Raw genomic sequence first — 20,698 nt, forward strand, 5'->3', positions numbered from 1 at the left:
AGCTTGAATTTATTACTTCAAGTTCTAAGTGACCTGATTTTTTTTTTGTTTCCAAATGAATATTTTATCAGATCGTTTGAACATTAAATTTATCCTCCTTTACAATCCAAAATAGTTCCCTGAAGTTTGCTCTATGTGCTTACTTTGCTTATTTGTTTTCTAAACTCTTTGGCACAATTTCTGGGGGTTCAGACCGCCATGATACAGGTCAGGAGAGAACTTTTCTTTTGGGCTGCCAATTCTGATAAATGCCACAATTTTTAATCTTAAGAACAAAGTATCAGGATTTTCTAAGAAAACCAGACTATTATGCAAATGCCTTGACTGCCAAGAGTTTATTATTTCTCAATACACGATAATTTTGTTTCTTCATCAGAAGAAAAAAAAGGCATGACATGTTATTGAACGTATTTTGAACCACATCAAACTGTTACAGTCGAATGGGGAAAAAATACTTTCAGAGTTGAATGCAACCCTTGCAACAGCATACAATGCCTGCTCTCTCCCACATTGAAACATTCAACTTTAGAGGTTGCTGTATGCCCTCCGCATAAGATCTAACAAACTACTGAAAGCCACCTTCAATTAAAAACTCTCTATAATTCTAGGTCCATGTTAGATCCAGCTCTTCAGAAATGATCTGAATGAGTGGTAGCCATCACCCATTGCAGTACCTGACAAATTCAGATTTTCTAATTTTAATAGAAATGAAAATTTAAAAGCTGGTTAAGAAATGACCTACTGTGGGTCACCTGGGTGGCTCAGTCGGTTGAGCATCTACCTTCAGCATGACCGCAGGTCATGACCTGAGCTGAAGGTAGATGCTCAACCGACTGAGCCACCCAGGTGGCTCCCTACCAAGGACGGAGCCTGACGCAGGGCTCCATCCCAGGATGACGCTGGGATCACAATCTGAGCTAAAGGCAGACACTTGACAACTGAGCCACCCAGGCGCCCCCCACATCAAGCTTCTTGCCCAGCGAGGCACCTACTTCTCCTTCTGCCTGCCTCTCTCTCACTTTCTCTATCTCTGACAAATAAATAAATCTTAAAAAACACACACACACACACACACACACAAAAACAGGCTGGCCAGTCAACTTAAACTTCAGATAAATAACAAATGACTTTTTTAGTATAAGTATGCTCTAAATGTTGCATAGGAAATATTTATATTTTTTAAAAAGTCATCTTTTGGGACGCCTGAATGGCTTAGTTGGTTAAGCATCTGCCTTGGGCTCAGATCATGATGCCAGAACCCTGGGGTAGAGCCCTGCAGTAGGCTCTCTGCTCAATGGAGAGCCTGTTTCTCCCTCTGCCTAATGCTCCCCTGCTTTTGCGCTCTCTCTCTCTCTCTCTATCTCTATCTCATAAATAAAATATTTAAAAATTTTTAAAAATTAAAAGATCATCTTTTATCTGGAAACCCTATTCCTGGAGGTTAAAATTTTAAGGAAGAGTAATCCAGATTATTTGGGGGGTGGGCAGAGACTAGAAACAGAAAATCCACTTAGGTAAATAACTACTGCAGAAATCCAGGGGAGGGGCCCCTGGGTGGCTCAGTGGGTTAAGCCTCTGCCTTCGGCTCAGGTTGTGATCTCGGGGTCCTGGGATGGAGCCCTGCGTGAGGCTCTCTGCTCAGCAGGGAGCCTGCTCCCCCCACTGCCCCCTCCCGCCTCTTTGCCTACTTGTGATCTCTTTCAAATAAATAAGTAAAATCTTTAAAAAAAAAAAAAAAGAAATCCAGGGAAACAATTACAAGGATGAGACATAGGTCAGTGAAGCTGAAAAGATAATGATTGCCATAAATACTGTTGTGACAAAATAAGGTTTGCCATGGGATTCTATGCATAGGGAGTGAAAGGAAGTGGTGATGTCAAAGAAAGCTTTTGGATGATATCAATATCAGAGACTGGTGATGCAGGAAACAGAGGCAGAAGAAAATTTATTAAATTTTCTTATTGCCTACAGCCCATCGACAAGTCCTTGAAATAGTCAGAGTGACTTTATTCTAGGAACTCAGCTGCCTCCATGCTAATACTTTGCTAATACTTTACTAATAGTTTGCTAAGGGTGAAAGGCCATCTTAGCCCACCCCCCAAGACCCTGTAAGTCTACCTTAACATATAAAAATTACTGTGGAAACTTCCTTTATCTCTACCCGCCAAGATACATATTGGCAATCATCCCCCAAGTATATGACCCACCAGTATACATCTGAAGGGTCTCATGACTTGGGTTTTACTAGACAGTAAAAAATGACCTTTTCCAAACAATAGCTAGCCCCCTAAAAGTCCTGGAAACCTTCCTTCCAAAATTCTTTAGAGACTCACATTCTCCCTAACCCCCTCCCAGTGTGAAAGTTTATAATAGGCCACTCCTCATGACCCTGGTGCAGCTTTTTCTGCCCACAGGTCCTATCCCCATGGTTTAATAAAATCAGCTTTTCCACCAAAGACATCTCAAGAATTCTTTCTTAGCCATCGGCTTTGAACCCTAATGTCTTTTCCTAACTGGAAGTTCAGGTTTCTTTGGTTGAAATTTATTTGTTGGATTGGTTGGTTGGGACTTCCAGGTAAAAATGCTTATTAAGCATATGAAATCATAGGGCATCTTCCCAAAAGAGAGATTGGGATCTAGACCTAAAGTTATGCATTAGTGCAAGAGACTGTAGTTGCAGAAAATGACAGCACCTTAGTTAAAAGAGATAAGCAAAAGGACGCAAAGAATGCTTCATGAAATACTTGTTTCAGGCGTCTGAGAAAAGTCAACTATTCAAGATGGAAGCAGAGATCAATAAGATGGAACTTATGTTCCAGAAAGCTGACTCTGATCTGGATTATATTCAGTACAGACTGGAATATGAAATCAAGACTAATCATCCTGATTCAACAGGCAAGAAAAATCCCGTTATACTCTTAAAAGAATTGTTAGCAATAAAGTCTCAATATCAAGCTTTGCAAGCACACGTTAAACCAATTGCTGTCAAGCAGAAAGAGACTAAGAGCTGTGTTTGTGCTACTGTTCTTAATGACCATAACACAACACTACAAAGCAACCAGACCTGGTGCTATCACCATGGACTAAAGAAGAGAAAACTGCAGCAGAGCAATTAAAGTCTCACACATCAGACTTATGAAAAATAGACTTGCAAAAGAGAACTCTCATGGAGAAGAGATCCATTCCAGAAAAATTTAGGAAGATGTCTTGTTAGCACTTAATGACTAGAGGTGAGGGATGGCAAAGGAGAAGGGGATTTGGCTTGAGTGATTAGGTAGTTGATACGTTTCACAAAAGAGAGCCGTATAGAAAGGGAAGATATTAATTAATAAAGTTCAGCCAAAAAGATGGAATGGGAATCAAGGGATTTTTAAAATATATGCACACATATTTAGTCTTATAATTTCAGGCAAGGAAGTTTCTTAACACTATTTTGCATCTGTTTTTGTGTAACTGGGATAACATAGATGTTCTGACCTACTGTAAAAGAATATTTATGTACTATCAGTCAGTCAAATGTGAACGGACATGCTTCAGAAATTAAAGGATAGAAAAGAGAGAGAGAAATATCTGTTTCAGTTGATGGAAGAAAGAAGACGGAGTCTGGAAAGAGCAGGACAATATGAGCCAATAGAGTTTCAAGATAAAAGAGTTTGGGCAGCAGCACATGTTCAGAGATGAGAAACAAATCTAAGGAGAGTAGATGGAGTGGAAACCATGGTTCAAGTGAGTGAGGAATGTATAGAAAGTGAGTAAATATAGGCAGATAGTTAACATACGACACTTTTTCAAGAAACATGGCAATGAAGAAAAACTAATCAAATGGTACCTGGGAGGCGAGGTAGGATGGGGTAGGAATAGAAAATTATGTCTTGTGAAAGTGGCAAATTAAAGATGAAGAAAATATATATGCCCAAGAAAACAAGTAAGACTAGTGCTGGGGGAGACAAGGAAACAAGTTAGGGCTGTGTGTGGAAGTATTACTCTCAGAAAAATCAAGGCACCTTTTTAGAGAAAATGTGTATAGACATTTTGAAGTGGAAGAGGGAGAAGCTGACAACTCACGTGCAGCGGCTTTGATTCTCAAAGAATAATAATAAGTCAAACTGCTACAAACAAGAGGTAGAGATGGTGTTGGTTCTAGCTTTAGAGATGTGCGTAATTTGGGGAAGTGTGTGACTAAAATTGTATGAAGAAAAAGACTGTCTAATGCTCTGAGACCCCAGAGTGAGAAGGTATAAATGTTCATGAAACTACGGAGCATTTCTCTGCCAACACCCAGAAGCTAGAGGAAAGAAAGTAAGCAGAGGAATTACCCAGAATTGGAGTACTGATTGACAAATTAGATCAGTATCTTGAGATGGAAGATTCTAGAGCCCCAGAAGAAGGAGATGAGACAGGGAAACAAGAGAAGCTAGGAGGAGTTTGTTGGGCTGAGGAGAGAGGTTAAATTCTGGAAGCTGATGTTGACAGCAGCTTCAAAAGTGAAGGAGTGGGAGTAGCAAAGGATGGGAAATGAGAATATGTATCCAAAAAAATTATAAGTAAAAATATATTGTTGGGACGCCTTTGTGGCTCAGTTGGTTAAGTGTCTGCCTTCCACTCAGGACATGATCTTAGAGTCCTAGGATCAAGTCCCACATTGGGCTCCCTGCTCAGCAGGAAGCCTGTTTCTCCTTTTCCCTCTGCCTCTCCCCCGGCTTGTGCTCTCTCAAATAACTAAATAAAATCTTTTTTTTTTAAGATTTTATTTATTCATCAGAGAGAGAGAGAGGGAGAGAGAGAGAGCACAGGCAGACAGAATGGCAGGCAGAGGCAGAGGGAGAAGCAGACTCCCTGCCGAGCAAGAAGCCCAATGTGGGACTCGATCCCAGGACGCTGGGATCATGACCTGAGCCGAAGGCAGCTGCTTAACCAACTGAGCCACCCAGGTGTCCCCTAAATAAAATCTTTTAAAAACAAACAAACAAATAAAAGATGAATAGCCCTATGAATAGAAGGCATAGTATAGGTATAGGAAATCTGAGTAAGATGTACAAACAATAAAAACTCAAATACCATAGCAATTAGGGAAATGCAAGTTCTTAAAAACTGAGATGTTATTTTTGCCTACTAACTGGACCAATACTTTAAAGATTGAGAGTAACATATTGGCGGCACTATGAAAAAACAGGCACTTTCATACCTAGTTTGCACATTGCAGTAACCTTTTTAATGTGTAATTTGGCAGTACCTATTAAAATTCTACCTGTTTATATCCTACAACCCAGCATTTATATTTTTAATATTCTGAGGCATTTATGTCACAAAAACTTTTTCACAAATGCTCAGAGAAATATGTGCAAGGTTAGCCATTGCAATGTTGGTACACTATTAAGAAATTTTAAACAACCCAAATGCAGACTAATAGTGAAAATAAATCAGGGATATGTACGTAATGGAGAACTTGCATACTTCGCAGCCATTAAAATGAATGAAGCGGATCTGAAGGTATTAAAATGGGATGATGTCCAAGGTATACTATTAAATGAAAAAAGCATAAAATAAGTATTGTCTGGAGCACCTGGGTGGTTCAGTGGGTTAAGCCTCTGCCTTTGGCTCAGGTCATGATCTCAGGGTCCTGGGATCGAGCCCCCGCATCGGGCTCTCTCCTCAGCAGGGAGCCTGCTTCCCCCTCTCTTTCTCTCTGCCTGCCTCTCTGCCTACTTGTGATCTCTCTCTCTCTCTGTGTCAAATAAATAAATAAAATCTTTTTAAAAAATAAGTATTATCCTATAAATAATAATAATTATACTAAATATATAAATTAGAGTTGGAGAAATCCACCGAACTGTTAATAGTTTATCTCTGAAGAGTGGGATTAATAGGAGATTTCTACCTTTTCATAGTTCTGTAATTTTAATGTGCTATGACTTTATATTACCTTTATAATTATGTAAAACAGAAGTATAAAACACACAAAAAAAGAAGTATAAAACAATTTTAAGACTCATCACTAAACAAACAGTAGCTGTTATAATGGGCCCCAAAGCCTGGTTTTGCTTCAGACTTTAGTTTTCCCTACCATGGAATTTGTGATTGTATGCTCAGGGGCAAGAGAAATTTAGAAATTAAGAAACTGAAAATATATTTAAATTGCTTCATTTCGTATTATTTGGGAAGATGAAAGTGAGAACTGGGACTATACTTCATTCTCCATTCTGTCCCCAGCATCTAGTACAGTGATATATAACAGGCATGAGGAAAAATTTATTAACTATAGAACCTCTTTTAGGAGAGTTACTTTTTAAAAGTGTGATAATATTTTGAAAATGTATCTAAATTCAAAAAATGTTTTGAGTATTAATATGTACATGGTATAGTTTGAGACACTCAATTCCCCATCTTAGAGCCCTGGGTTATATCTCTCCAGAACTATTTTGTATATTTATAAAGCATATGTACATACAGAGAGAAAAGAGTGTGTGTGCACCTACCTTGGCATGCAGGTGTCCCATAGAATTTTTTTTTTTTTTTTTTGGAACTGCATAAAACCTTAGAGGATGGGCATCTGGTTGGCTCAGTAGGTTAAGCTTCTGCGTTTGGCTCGGATCATGATCTTGGGATCCTGGGATCAAGCCAGGAGCTTGACTTCGAGCTCTTTGCTCACCAGGAGTCTGCTTCTTCTTCCCACTCTCCCTCTATGCTCTCCCAATGTCTCTCTCATAATAAATAAATGAAATCCTTTAAAAACAAAAACAAAAAAACCTTAGAGGAAATGGTGATAAGTATTGCATTCAAGGTATATGTGAGCGTGTATAATACCTAATACTAAGTGAAATAGTTTTGACTTTTCTGATTCAAATGTTCTAAGTAGACTCTTTTTTTAAATTTATTTTTTATTTTTATTTATTTATTTCTTTTTAAAGATTTCATTTATTTATTTGACAGACAGAGATCACAAGTAGGCAGAAAGAGGCAGGCAGAGAGAGAGGAAGGAGAAAGCAGGCTCCCCGCTGAGCAGAGAGCCCAACACAGGGCTCCATCCCAGGATCCTGGGATCCGAGCCGAAGGCAGAGGCTTTAACCCACTGACCCACCCAGGTGCCCCTATTTTTTTTATTTTTTTTAAGTTTTTTATTTAGTTAGTTGGGAGGGAGAAAGAGAAAGCAGGAGAGGGGAGAAGGTCAGAGGAAGATGCAAATTCCCCATGGAGCAGGAGCCCGATGCGGGACTCGATTCCAGAACTCAGGGATCATGACCGAGCCGAAAGCAGTCACTTAACCAACTGAGCCACCCAGGCACCCCTAAATAAATTTAAGATTTTTTCCAGGAAAAGAGATTTTAAAGCTTCACTATCTTGTTGACAAATAGTTCTCAAATTTGAGCATACATCACAGTCCCCTAGAGGGGCTGGTTAAAGCACAGATACGCGAACACCTCCAAAGTTTCAGATTCATTAAGGCAGAACCCAGGTCCAAGAAATAGCATTTCTAACAATTTTCCATGTGATGCCACTAATCCAGAGAACCACTGCATAGACCAAAAACTGGCTCGTGACCCATCTTCTCCCACTCACATGATCCACTTACAAGGTATTACTTGAGCCATTAACCTTGGCTGCCCCAGTCCTGGCAGAGCTGTGGGAATATTCTTCTACTGACCTGGGCTCCAATTTAATCTAGTGGGATCATTTTCTCACTCACTATGGGAGTGTCTGAAACTTGATCTTGTTTTAGCTGAAGTATTCATGAAGCTTCTTAGTTCAGCGTGAGAGTGGGGAAGGGACAGAGCTACCAACCACTTGCCTTTTTGTAAGAGTGGGTTGATAAAAAGGGGAGAGGCTGCCAAGAGATGGGCTTGAGTAGGAGGAGACTGACCTGCCAACAGCCAGCCTTGGATATCACTCTCTCAAAAGGTAAATAACTGTCCGTATTATCTTTCTGGTGATGTTTTTCTGGGAATAATTCCAACAATTCTTCTGAGTTTCATAACACTTCTCTACAAGCCTGGGGAGTACTTAGGGAAATGACTGGGGGAAGTAAAGACATTTTTCTTTCCTCAGAGCTTTTTTGGAAAAGTGAAACTTTAGGTAAGAGGCACAGGGTGGTTTTGAGGCAAACTGGGGGAACCTCTGTTGGTCTCATCGCCTAGAGGATGTCTTTGATTTTAGGAATTATAGGAAGAGAGCTTCATTTTTCTATTTCCTCACAATCATCTCTCCTTTTTTGTCTTTTAAGATTGTATTTATTTTATTTGATACAGAGATAGAGTGAGAGCACAAGCAGAGGGCAGAGGGAGAAGCAGGCTCCCCATTGAGCAGGCAGCCTGATGTGGGGCTCGATCCTGGGACCCCGGGACCATGACCTGAGCTGAAGGCAGACAGTTCACCAACTGAGCCACCTAGGGATCCCAACCTCTCCCTTTAGAGTAAACTTATGTCAATGAGAGAAAAGTTGTGTCTTTTTAGGTAGTTTTGTTGTTGTCTTCTTTTGTTTTTTTGTTTGTTTGTTTGTTTGTTTGTCTTTAAGAAATAGAGGGCAACAGATGGGGAAAATGAAGTGATTTGGAAAGGAAGGAAGGACTGGCAGGGGCAAAGGAAAGAAGGAAAGGAATAGAAGAGGGACTGATCTTTCCAGGAAGTGTTAAGTGAAAGGGGACAAACTTCTGCGGCAGATTTATAAATGCTGTTATTCTGCTTCCTACTTGAGCAGTTTCAGATTTTATATAAACCCATAAATTCATGCCCTTCCTCCTTTTCCCTATTATAGTTCCAAGCAGTACTCCTGCTCATCTCAAACAAAACAGGAACCCTTTTTCTTAAAATATTTATTTATTTATTTATTTGAGAGAGAGAGTACAAGCAGGGGGAGAGGTAAAAGCAGAGGGAGAAGGAGAAGCAGACTCCCTGCTGAGCTGAGAGCTGGAAGCAGGACTGGATTGCAGGACCTGGAGATCACGACCCGAGTGGAAGGCAGACACTTAACCATCTGAGCCACCCAGGAGCCCCAGGAACCTTTTATTTTTTAAGATCTTATTTATGTATTTGTCAGAAAGAGAGGGAGCACAAGCAGATTCCCCTGCTTGTGAAGGGGCTGAGCAAGCACCCCAGCGCAGGACTTAATCCCAGGACCTTGGGATCATGAACTGAGCTGAAGCCAGATGCCTAACCAACTGAGCCACCCAGCTGTTCCTAAAACAGGAACTTTAAGAACAATTAAAAAAATTCTAGGCCCGGTCTTCACTTTAGAAAACATATTTTAGATTTACCATGGTATCTGTCACTTGAATCTGTCAAGAAAAGTGATTTTGCTTAAGAGGTCTTAGAAGAAAGGAAACTGGATATCCAAGGCTACAATAATTTGTGATTATTTTTAAAAGATTTTTATTTATTTATTTGACAGACAGAGATCACAAGTAAGCAGAGAGGCAAGCAGAGAGAGAGGAGGAAGCAGGCTCTCTGCTGAGCAGAGAGCCTGATGTGGGGCTTGATCCTAGAACCCTGGGACCATGACCTGAGCCCAAGGCAGAGGCTTTAATTCGCAGAGCCACCCAGGTGCCCCTGTGATTTTTTTATTTTAAAAAACTTTTTAGCTAATTTTGTGTTCAAAATCTTGCATTCCTTTTCTGAAAAAGAGATCTCCAACTTGGATAAATTTGCGAACCTATAAAACCTAGATCTGATCCCTGCATATGAAAATAAGAGCCAAGAACATACAAGACATATTTGGAACTAAAATAACAGCAGTCTTCCTCTTTTCTTTTTCCTTTTTCTTTTTCTATTTTGTTTTTAAGATTTATTTATTTATTTATTTGACAGAGTGTGAAATCACAAATAGAAGTAGGCAGAGAGGCAGGCAAATAGAGAGGGAGAAGCAGGCTCCCTGCTGAGCAGAGAGCCCGATGTGGGGCTCAATCCCAGGACCCCGGGATCATGATCTGAGCCGAAGGCAGAGGCTTAACCCACTGAGCCACCCAGGCACCTCTATTTTTTTTCAACAAGATGTATTTTACTTTTTGGGGTGGAGAGAGAAAAGATACCAGCCTAACCATAGCAAAATTAGCTTACTGGAATTTGGCAGTTATGAGTGAGAGGTTTAAATGAGTAAACTAGAGACCTTTCATTCCAAGTTCAGGAATTCAGATTTAATTAGATAAGGAGAAGAAGAATCACAGATGACCTGATGTTTTCCAATTTCCAGATGCTGAAGGTTTCCATCTCTCTATAGCATCTGAGACTGTTGACAATACCCCTTCTTGAAATTCTCTCATCTGTTCAATTTCATGACTCTACACTCTTCAGCTTTTCCTACTTATAACTATTCCATCTGTGGTTTCTTGATCTCTTTCCAATGGCATAAAAGTAGACATTCCCTTGTTTTGAATTCTCCTTTGGCCACCTCATCTACGTCTACGATTTCAACTACCCCGCACTTAGGTGACTCAGCTCTAAAGATCTTGCTTTTCTTTACTTCTAAACTTCAGTCCCACATTTCTGCCTCCTGAGCATATCATACCGGTACCTTTAAATTCAACCTACTCCTATTGTAGTCCCTTAAAATATCTGCTAATTCCTAAAATAAATAATTCTATGAATGACAACATTTCAGCCATCCAAATTCAAACCCCAGAGTTTTATCATTTTCTTCTTCCTCCCACTATATGTCCATTTAACTTATATATCATGTAAAATCCTCTTTCTCATCCATTCCTTCCTTTTTGTAACTGTCATCCTAGTTTATACTTTTGTTGCCTTTTACCAAGATGGCTACAACTCCTAATTGTTTTTCTCCGTATTGTGTCTATTTCCTGTATCCAATATTTTTTGTATACTGTTGCTAGTTATCTTCCTAAAGTATGGCTTTGATGATTTACCTTTCTTCAATAAACATGAATTGTGATTGCTTAATATGCCAGGTACTGATCTAGATATTAATTTATTTATGTAGGTAGACTGAACACCTCCAATGTGCCAGCCCTGCACTAAGTGCTGAAGCTATGCCTCCATGGGACACAGACTTAAGGTTTAGAGCTCATATTCCAGTTAGAGTCAGTGGAATGTACAGTAAGATATGGCTGCCACTCTCATTTATCTGCTCAAATTCCTTCAGTGGTTCCCCCATGCCTGGAAGAATAAAATTCGAATTCTTTTTTTTTTTTAAGATTTTATTTATTTGACAGAGAGATCACAAGTAGGCAGAGAGGCAGGCAGAGAGAGAGAGAGGGAAGCAGGCTCCCTGCCAAGCAGAGAGCCTGATGTGGGGCTCGATCCCAGGACCCATAGATCATGACCTGAGCTGAAGGCAGAGGCTTAACCCACTGAGCCACCCAGGCGCCCCATCGAATTCTTTTTTTTTAAAGATTTTATTTATTTTAGAGAGAGAGCATGAGTGGGTTGAGGGGCAGAGGGAGAAGCAGACTCCCAGCTGAGCAGGGAGCCCAATGTGGGGCTCGGTCCTGGGACTCCAGAATCACGACCTGAGCTGAAGGGAGTCACTTAACCAACTGAGTCAACTAGACACCCCTAAAATTCAAATTCTTTATGCTGACTTTCAAGGATCATTATGATTTTTTTTCTTCAGAGTTTTTAGTTAAATTCCAGTTAGTTAAAAATATGGAATGATTCATAAATTTGTGTGTAATCTTTGTGCAAGGGTCATAATAATCTTCTATTATTCCAGTTTTAGCACAAGGCTCATTATGATCTTATCTCAAGCAATAGAAGTATAGTACCTAGATGAATAATCTTGAGTTCACGTGGGTCTTCTATTCTGCATTGGGCACTGCATTTTATTTTATTTTAAATATTTTATTTATTTATTTATTTATTTGACAGACAAGATCACAGGTAGGCAGAGAGGCAGGCAGAGAGAAAGGAGAAGCAGGTTCCCCACTGAGCAGAGAGCCCGATGTGGGGCTGCATCCCAGGACCCTGAGATCATGACCTGAGCCGAAGGCAGAAGCTTAACCCACTGAGCCACCCAGGCACCCCTGGGCACCGCATTTTAAAGTGGGATATAAACACACGAGATTATTTTCAGTGGAAAAGGGCTAGAGTGATAGAAATATCATGTCCTCTGAGAAATGATTAAATCATGAAATGATTGAAGAAATGAGTTAACAAGTATTTGAAAGGTGTCTCACATCCTGAAAATCCTGTGTGTGGAAGAGATATGTGTTACCCTATATGGTCCTAAATTAAAAGTGGAGCATGCTAAGGAGACCGATTTGGCTCAATGTAAAGAACTATTTTTATTACTGTATCATTATTTACAATATCCAAGATATGGAAGCAACCCAAGTGTTGGATAAATAAAGAATATCTATATATTTATACAGATACATTATATAGATATGAAGAATATAAGTATACACAAATATAGATATATAATCAATATTACTCAACCATGAACAATAATGAAATCTTGCCATTTGCCACAACATAGATAGAAGATACTATGTGGAGTGAAGTAAGTCACAGAAAGACAAACACCATATCATTTTTATATAGGACCTAAAAAACAAAACAAACAAAAAGCAGAAACAGACCCACAAATACAAGAATAAACTGGTAGTTGCCAGAGGAAAGGGAGGTGAGGGGATGGGCAAAATGGGTGAAGGGGAATGGGAGGTCCAGACTTCCAGTTATGAATGAATAAGTCATGGGGATGAAAGGCACAGCACGGGGAATATGGTCAATGGTATTATAATAGTGTTGGATGGTGACAGATGGCAGATACACTCGTGGTGGGCATAGCATACACAGAGAATTGTTGAATCACACTACATTGTCTACCTAAAACTAATAACGTTGTGTGTCAGCTATATTTCAATTTAAGAAAAAGAAAAGAAAAGAAAAATAAGTACTTTTAAAGAATGGTCCACCTTGGAAGATAGGCACTTCTGACCCCTAAAGGCGCAGGAGGAACTTACTCAATAATTAAAGCACAGACTTTGCAGAAATGATTAGAAGGCTAACGCCACAACATGACTTTTAAAGGTTCCTTCCACTATGAGATTCTATGATTTTATACCTTTCATTTTCATGCATTTTGAGCTTTACCATACTGTATTAAGCAGTACTTCCCCAAAATTTACCATGCTTTTTTGACTCCATCACTCTTCCTTCATTTAAGTGTTCTTTCCTTATCCCAGATTGAGCTCAGGCATCACTTTTAGAAAGAGTCCTATGACTAATATTACCCCATCTGAGTTTGTTCATCAGACGAAGGTCAAATTGTACATTCTCTACACCCATGAGAAGCAGAGTGTTCCTTCTGACACTGGTCTCCACATCAACAAACATTTCCTACTGAGTGCAAGCACTATGCTAATCTAAGCTGTGAGAAGTTTAAAAAATCAAAACATGTAGATTTTTGCCCTCTAAAAACTGCAGAGAACAAGAATTCCTGTCTCCTCGAAGGTCCTTCTAGCTGGACTAAGAGTCAAAATGACATGAGACAGTATATAACAGGAGAAAATCAAATTTAGTAAGTGTATATAGGGAACTCCCCATAAACATGGATTTCCAAAGGCAGGCAAGATGAGATATATAGGTCATTCTGAACTACAGAGAAGGGGGTAGGGATCTGGGATTTCAGAGGAAAAGAATGCACTTCAAAGGGTGATAAGAAGAGCGGATGACTCTTATTTTGGGAAAGACCCTCAATTTAGATTTTTCTTCGTGGTTGAGAGAGACAAAAGTTTCTCTTGAGCCCACAGAGTCTCAAGTGCCTTCAGCTCTGAATGATCCACTTGCCAAAGTGACACAGTGGGAGGAGGGAGCTGTCCTGAATCCCTTCAAAGCTTGTATTTATCAAGAATATCAGGTTAGTTGTTGGCTCATGTATCCTCCACATTCCTACCAGTCTGATATTTCTAACACAAATATCTAATGGTGTAATTTCCATATTTAAAAGCTTTACAGTGACTCCCCACTGATTGCGAAGTTGAGTCCAGAGATTTTAATGTGCCATATAAGGGCTCTGATGAACTGGCCTAGGCTATGGTTCCTGCCTGTTCTTCAATAGAATACATTCCCAGTTCTAAACTGAATACTCACTGTTTCTCGAACATACTATGCTGTCCTCCCTGAAGTCCTCATGTTTGTACTTGAAATATCTTCTCCAGCTTCTCTCCTCTTTCCCACCTTTATCTGCTTGGTTAACTCCACTCCTTCTCAGGCCTCAGTGCAGTCCAAGTGTTTGCCTCTTCAGTAAAACCTTCCTTGAGTCTTCCCTTTAGGTTCCTTCCCCACTTCTACCAGCAGATTGCTATGGGACTATTTGTTTTCATTCAAGAAGTACATATTTTTGTTTATTCTTCTCTGCAACTTAATATAAAATCAAGACAGTTTGCATGGTATAAAATCATACCTAGAAACCTATGTTAAAGAGAATATATGAAAGAAAATTGAAGAAAGATACAAGTCTCTTAAAATGCACTAATTAAGAGAAGTTGAAAAATCAATGAAATATTCAGGCTATAAGGGGTCTATGTAGGTGTGATATGTAGACGCCAGCATGAAATAATATGGTCTTTTTAAGAAAGTGTAGTAATGAATAAAGGGAAGAGATGTGCTGGCATATTTAATGAGATATTAAAGTGATATATCCAGGGAACCTGGGTGGCTCAGCTGGTTAAGCATCTGGTTTGGGTTCAAGTCATGATCTCAGGGTTCTGGGATCGAATCCTACCTCAGGATCCTTGTTCAGTGGGGAGCCTGCTTCTCCTTCTGCCCATCTCCCCCCCTACTTGTGCCCAATCTCTCTCTCCAACAAATAAATAAAATCTTAAAAAAAAAAAAAAAAAGGGGGCGCCTGGGTGGCTCAGTGGGTTAAGCCGCTGCCTTCGGCTCGGGTCATGATCTCGGGGTCCTGGGATCGAGTCCTGCATCGGGCTCTCTGCTCCGCAGGGAGCCTGCTTCCTCCTCTCTCTCTGCCTGCCTCTCTGCCTACTTGTGATCTCTGTCTGTCAAATAAATAAATAAAATCTTTAAAAAAAAAAAAAAGAAATATATCCAGAAAGTGGCTTCTGATGTGTACACAAATGGATAAATCCAGAAGCAGGATATTAAAATTGCAATGAAATTCCTTTTCTCATTACAACTCAATTATCAGCAAATATGTATTAAACACCTAGTATGGTCCAGGCTGTTTCCCGTTCCAGAGAAGACCTTCAGCCTAACTTTTTCCTACCCCAGACCATTGAACTGCGGCAGCCAGCATGGTGGGGATAAAGTCAGAATATGGCAGCTTCCGCAGTAGCCGTATGGATGGACAGGAAGGGAAGAATGGGGCAGACGATTTCAGAGCAATTCACTACATTCTGTTTTGACACTTAGCACTTTATACCTACTTCATAGTTATGTGGACATGTCTTATCTCCCATACCAGACTATAAGCTTCCTAAAGACAGAAGAAACCAGACCTTATGTATTGTGTTATGACTATAGGACCTAGTTTTTGTATTGTACTATTTAAATGGTAAATGGTGCATTCGAATTGAATTAAAGTTGATAGAGTTCAAATAGTGTTAGAGGGAGAGCTGTTTGTAATCTCCATTTCCCAAACCACACGGGAATGTAGGTAAAATAAAATGACAACAGCAACTATGAAGGAGTATTTACTGATCACCCTGGGACTCAGGTTTCTGAGAGTCTAGGGGAGGTGGGTCAAACACCGCCTCACAAACACATAATAGTATTAGCAGGATCTTTCCTCAACTCAGACCCCAGCCGGACCCAGGAACCCAGACTACATTTTCACTTGGGGCAAATTTTTCATCAAGAAAATTTCTAGTTAGGGGGCGCCTGGGTGGCTCAGTGAGTTAAAGCCTCTGCCTTCAGCTCGGATCATGATCCCAGAGTTCTGGAATTGAGCCCCACATTGGGCTCTCTGCTCAGCAGGGGGCCTGCTTACTCCTCTCTCTGCCTGCCTCTCTGCCTATTTGTGATCTCTGTCTGTCAAATAAATAAATAAAATCTTAAAAAAAAAAAAGAAAAGAAAATTTTTAGTTAGAGGGATGCCTGGGTGGTTCAGTCAGTTAAGCATCTGCCTTCAGCTCAGGTCATGATCCCAAGGTCCTAGGTCCAAGTCCCACATTGGGCTCTTTGCTCAGCGGGGAACTTGCTTCTCCCTCTGTCCCCCCACCCCCACCTGCTCGCGCTCTCTCTCTCTCTCTCTCTCTCTCTCCCTCTCTGACAAATAAATAAATAAAATCTTTTAAAAAAAGAAAGAAAGAGGGGCACCTGGGTGGCTCAGTGGGTTCAGCCTCTGCCTTCAGCTCAGGTCGTGATCTCAGGGTCCTGGGATCAAGCTCCACATCGGGCTCTCTGCTCGGCGGGGAGCCTGCTTCCTCCTGTCTCTCTGCCTCCTCTCTGCCTGCTTGTGATCTCTGCCTGTCAAATAAATAAACAAAATCTTAAAAGAGAAAGAAAGAAAGAAAGAAAGGAAAAATATCCAGTTAGAAATAAACCAAATGGCTGCAAGACCCATTTCCTACTATTATAAAGACTTGCTTTGAGAGTTAAATTCTGGGACACACAAAACCTAAGCTCAACTTGGAATTCTCTCTTCAGGTTATACCATACATTGGATAGCTATTCCATTCCTAGCACCAAATGAACTGAAATTTGGAGTATTTGTCAATGCTTTGAACTACAGATTCCAGGCCTTTTTACCCTCCCTTCTCTGTTGATGTGAGACACTTTGAATTCTGCACAACTGTGACACGTGAGAATATGCTCTGGAACTCCACCTAAATGAAAAATTAAAACAACATTGACTTCCAGGCACTCCATAGCAAGAGAAAAATTGCAAATCCAAGAAGGATAGTAATAGCAAACATTTAACACAGCAGTTGTTGTGTACAAGGCTCTGTTCTATGTGTTCTACATGCATTTATTTCTTTTACCTCAACATCTATGTAACAGGATTTTTCTATTATCTTAATTTTACGGATGGGGAAAGCAAGTCTCCAAAAAGTAAAGTAACTTGCTTAGGATCACCAAGTTCTTTTTTTTTCTTAAGATTTTTTTTATTTATTTGAGAGAGAGACAGAGACCGAGTGAGAGAGAGCATGAAAGGGGAGGTCAGAGGGAGAAGCAGATTCCCCATGGAGCTGGGAGCCGGATGCAGGACTCCATCCCAGGACTCTGGGATTATGACCTGAGCCGAAGACAGTCGCTTAACTAACTGAGCCACTCAGGTGTCCCAGGATCACCAAGTTTTATTAGAGTCAGAAAAATTGGCTCTAGAATCCATGTTCTCCACCACCGTGCTATATTTAGTGATTGCCATTGCATTATTCTCTTTGGGGGTTAACTTATCTGGAAGGAATGTCCTTTGCCCTTTGTTTATCCTTGGGTTTGTCCACAAAAAAAACAAGAATTGTGTGGATGAGCAAGAGTTTCCAATGAGCTCTCCCTAAGCTGTTTCTTCTTGGGCTCTTTATTGGACACCCCTCCCGTGCCCCCCATCCCCACTATACACACAGAAACACACAGTGATCTCTGGAGTCAATGAGCCTTGTATCCGAGTAACTTTTTTTTTTTTTCAAGATTTTATTTTCAATTAATCTCTGCACCCAACGTGGGGCTCAAACTCACAACCCCAATATGAAGTCTCATGCTCCATTGACTCAGCCAGCCAGGCGTCCCCCCAATGAACTTTTTGATCTCTGATAAAATATTTGCTGTGCAGGGAACTTTTCCCTGCCTCCCTTAAACCTAATTCTGTTTTTAAAAAATTTTGTAATATTTGATCATTTGAAAGAAGTTATACAGCATGTTTAAGTTATGAAACACAGGAAGAAATAAGCCGCTATGATTCCATGACACAATTTAGGAAGTACACACTTGCCATTATTTTTTTAAAGATTTATTTATTTTAGCAAGGGAGCACACATGCACAATTGCAAGTGGAGGAGGAGGAGAGGGAGAGAATTTGAAGCAGACTGCTGAGGGTGGAGCCCAATGTGGGGCTCAATACCACAACCCCAAGATCATGACTGGAGTCAAACCAAAAATCAGATGCTTAACCCACCTAGCCACCCAGGTGCCCCATCGGGATACCATTATTATTTTTTTTCTATGTCTATATATTTTTAATTAGATCAAAAATGCATTTATTATTGCATGTATTATTTTCACAAAGTGTTCTATTAGAAAACATGCACAAAAATTTTTAAATTAGATTTTACAAAGAGAAATAAAAATTTTTGTATTTTTAAAAAATCTTAATGGATCACTGTTCTCCTACAGGCTGCCTTGGAAACCCCAAATAAGAACTATCATTTACTTTTAGAAATATCTGAGATTTTTTTTTAATTTCTTTTCAGCATAACAGAATTCATTGTTATGCACCACACCCAGTGCTCCATGCAACAGGTGCCCTCCATAATACCCACCACCTGGATCCCCCAACCTCTCACCCCCACCCCTTCAAAACCCTCAGATATTATTATTTTTAAGATTTTACTTATGTGACAGAGAGAGAGCACCAGCAGGGGGAGCAGTAGACAGCTGATAGAAGCTGATAGAAGAAGAAAAAAATAAAAAAGAAGAAGCCTGGTCCCGGGACCCTGGGATCACCACAGGAGCCAAAGGCAGATGCTTAACCGACTGAGCCATTCACCCACCCTACCATCAACATTAGCATATACCTCTGTGCTCTTTCCTTTGGATCATCTTCCTGCCTCTCTCCCAGAAGTAACCATTACCATGAATTTTTTGCATCAAACCTTTGTTTCTCAAAAAATAGATTTGTCACATATGTATGTATCTCTAAATAGTTTACATTGTTTTGAGATTTATAAAAATAATAATGTATACAATTTTCTGTAATTTGCTTTTTTCACTAAATGACATATTTCCAAAGTTCACCCATGTTCTCAGATGCAAACTCTAGTTTGTTCATTCTTTTTTTTTTTTTTTTTTTTGCTGCTTATAATATTCAGCTGTGGACTATGTCACAATTTATATAATAATTCTCCAGAGAGTAGTCATTTGAGTTGTCTGTTTTTTGCTTGCACATACGATGGTACAATAGCATTGTTTCTTTTTAAAGATGTATTTATTTATTTGAGAGAGAGAGGGAGAGAGAATGTGCACGGAGCACGTGCTGGCAGGGAAGAGGGCAGAGAGAAATGGAGAGAAGCAGACTCAGCTAGGTGTAGAGCCCAATGTGGGGCTCCATCTCATGGCCCTAAGATCATGATCTGAGCCAAAATCAAGAGTCTGAGGCTAAACTGGCTGAGCCACTACCCAGGCGCCCTCACAATAGCATTGTTTTACATTTCTCCTGGTATATGTACAGAAGTGGAATTCCTGGGTTATGGAGAATATGTAAATTAAACTTTACCAAGTAATGCTAAAGGGTTTTCCACAGGGGATTTTACCAATTTATACTCCTGTATTGCTGGTAGGCTACATGTAAGAGTTTCAAGGGCACTTGGGTGACTCAGTTGGTTAAGCATCTGCCTTTGCCCCAGGTCATGATCTCAGTGTCCTGGGATCTGGCCTGAGTGCGGCTCCCTACTTCGTGGGGAGTCTGCTTCCCCTTCTCCCTCTGTGACCCCCACTACACATGCTCTCTCCCTCTCTCAAATAAATAAATAAAATCTTTTTAAAAATTTTAAAAGAATTTCAGATGACTCACATTCTTTTTTTTTAAGATGTTATTTATTTATTTATTTATTTGAGAAAGAGAGAAAGCTGAGGGGGAGGGAAAGAGAGAGGGAGAACCCTTAGGCAGAATTCCCGCTGAGCATGGAGTTGGAGATGGGGCTCAGTTCCCTGGATCCCAAGATCATGACCTGAGCCAAAATCAAGAGTCACCCACCCAACTGGCTAAGCCACCAAGGCACCCCAATATTCAAATTCTTGCCAACATTTTTTGTTATCAGACTTCATAACGTTTAGCAATCTAGTGGATAAAAAATTGATATCTGTATTTTCATGATTACTAGTGAAATTGAACACCTTTTCATGTATTTATGTACCACTTACAATTCTTTTTTTGTGGAATGCCAGTTCATATATTTTGCTAATTTTCCTGTTGAGTTATTCATGATTTTAAAATTAAGTTGAATGAGTTTTCTTCTAATTTTGGATACTAATCCTTTCTTAGAAACATGTTTGGCAAATATCTTCTCCAAGTTAGTGATTTGTATTTTTACTTACTTTACAGTGTCTGTGGTGATCAGTGTGGTGGTGATCAGAAGTTCTTAACTATAAAATTGGTCAACTTTTTTTAATATATGTTGTATGATTTGTTATCCCCCTCGGCGCACAAGGACGACAAGACGCCCTGGTTCGGATGCATCTTCTCTCTTTTCTCTCTCTTTATTTCCGCAAGTCTACACACTTATATACGCTTACATGACCAATCAGCGAGCAGGATACAGGAGGGAGCGAATCAGGCTGTGCACCTAAACGAACAACTTCGCTAGCAACCAATGCTGTTTACTTCCTCTTTGGGCGTTCCGCTTAGTCTCACGAGGCAATCCTAACCTGGCAACTAGCCAGGCGCCATCTTTTAATGGCGGAGGCCGCCCTGGCCAGGGGCCTGCCTCGACAATTTGTGTCTTGTTTAAGAAATCTTTTCCTACATTTTCTTCTAAAGGTTTTTTTTTTTTTTTTTTTTTTAAAGATTTTATATATTTATTTAAGAGAGAGACAGTGAGCGAGAACATGAGCGAGGAGAAAGTCAGAGGGAGAA

At 40.0% G+C, this 20,698-nt stretch overlaps 1 protein-coding gene and 1 pseudogene across 1 annotated transcript; one reads left to right on the plus strand and one right to left on the minus strand.

The window, feature by feature from the left end:
* Positions 1–2,780: 2,780 nt before the first annotated feature.
* On the plus strand, positions 2,781–3,139 carry SKA2 (spindle and kinetochore associated complex subunit 2). Its single transcript, XM_032302676.1, is given in 2 exon segments — positions 2,781–3,039; positions 3,042–3,139. Coding segments are annotated over 2 exon segments (357 nt in total).
* Positions 3,140–11,586: 8,447 nt separating this feature from the next.
* LOC116568367 lies at positions 11,587–11,685 on the minus strand (annotated as a pseudogene).
* Between the last annotated feature and the right edge of the window lie 9,013 nt (positions 11,686–20,698).

Source organism: Mustela erminea, chromosome 10 (genome assembly GCF_009829155.1).
Source record: "Mustela erminea isolate mMusErm1 chromosome 10, mMusErm1.Pri, whole genome shotgun sequence".
NCBI lineage: Eukaryota > Metazoa > Chordata > Mammalia > Carnivora > Mustelidae > Mustela > Mustela erminea.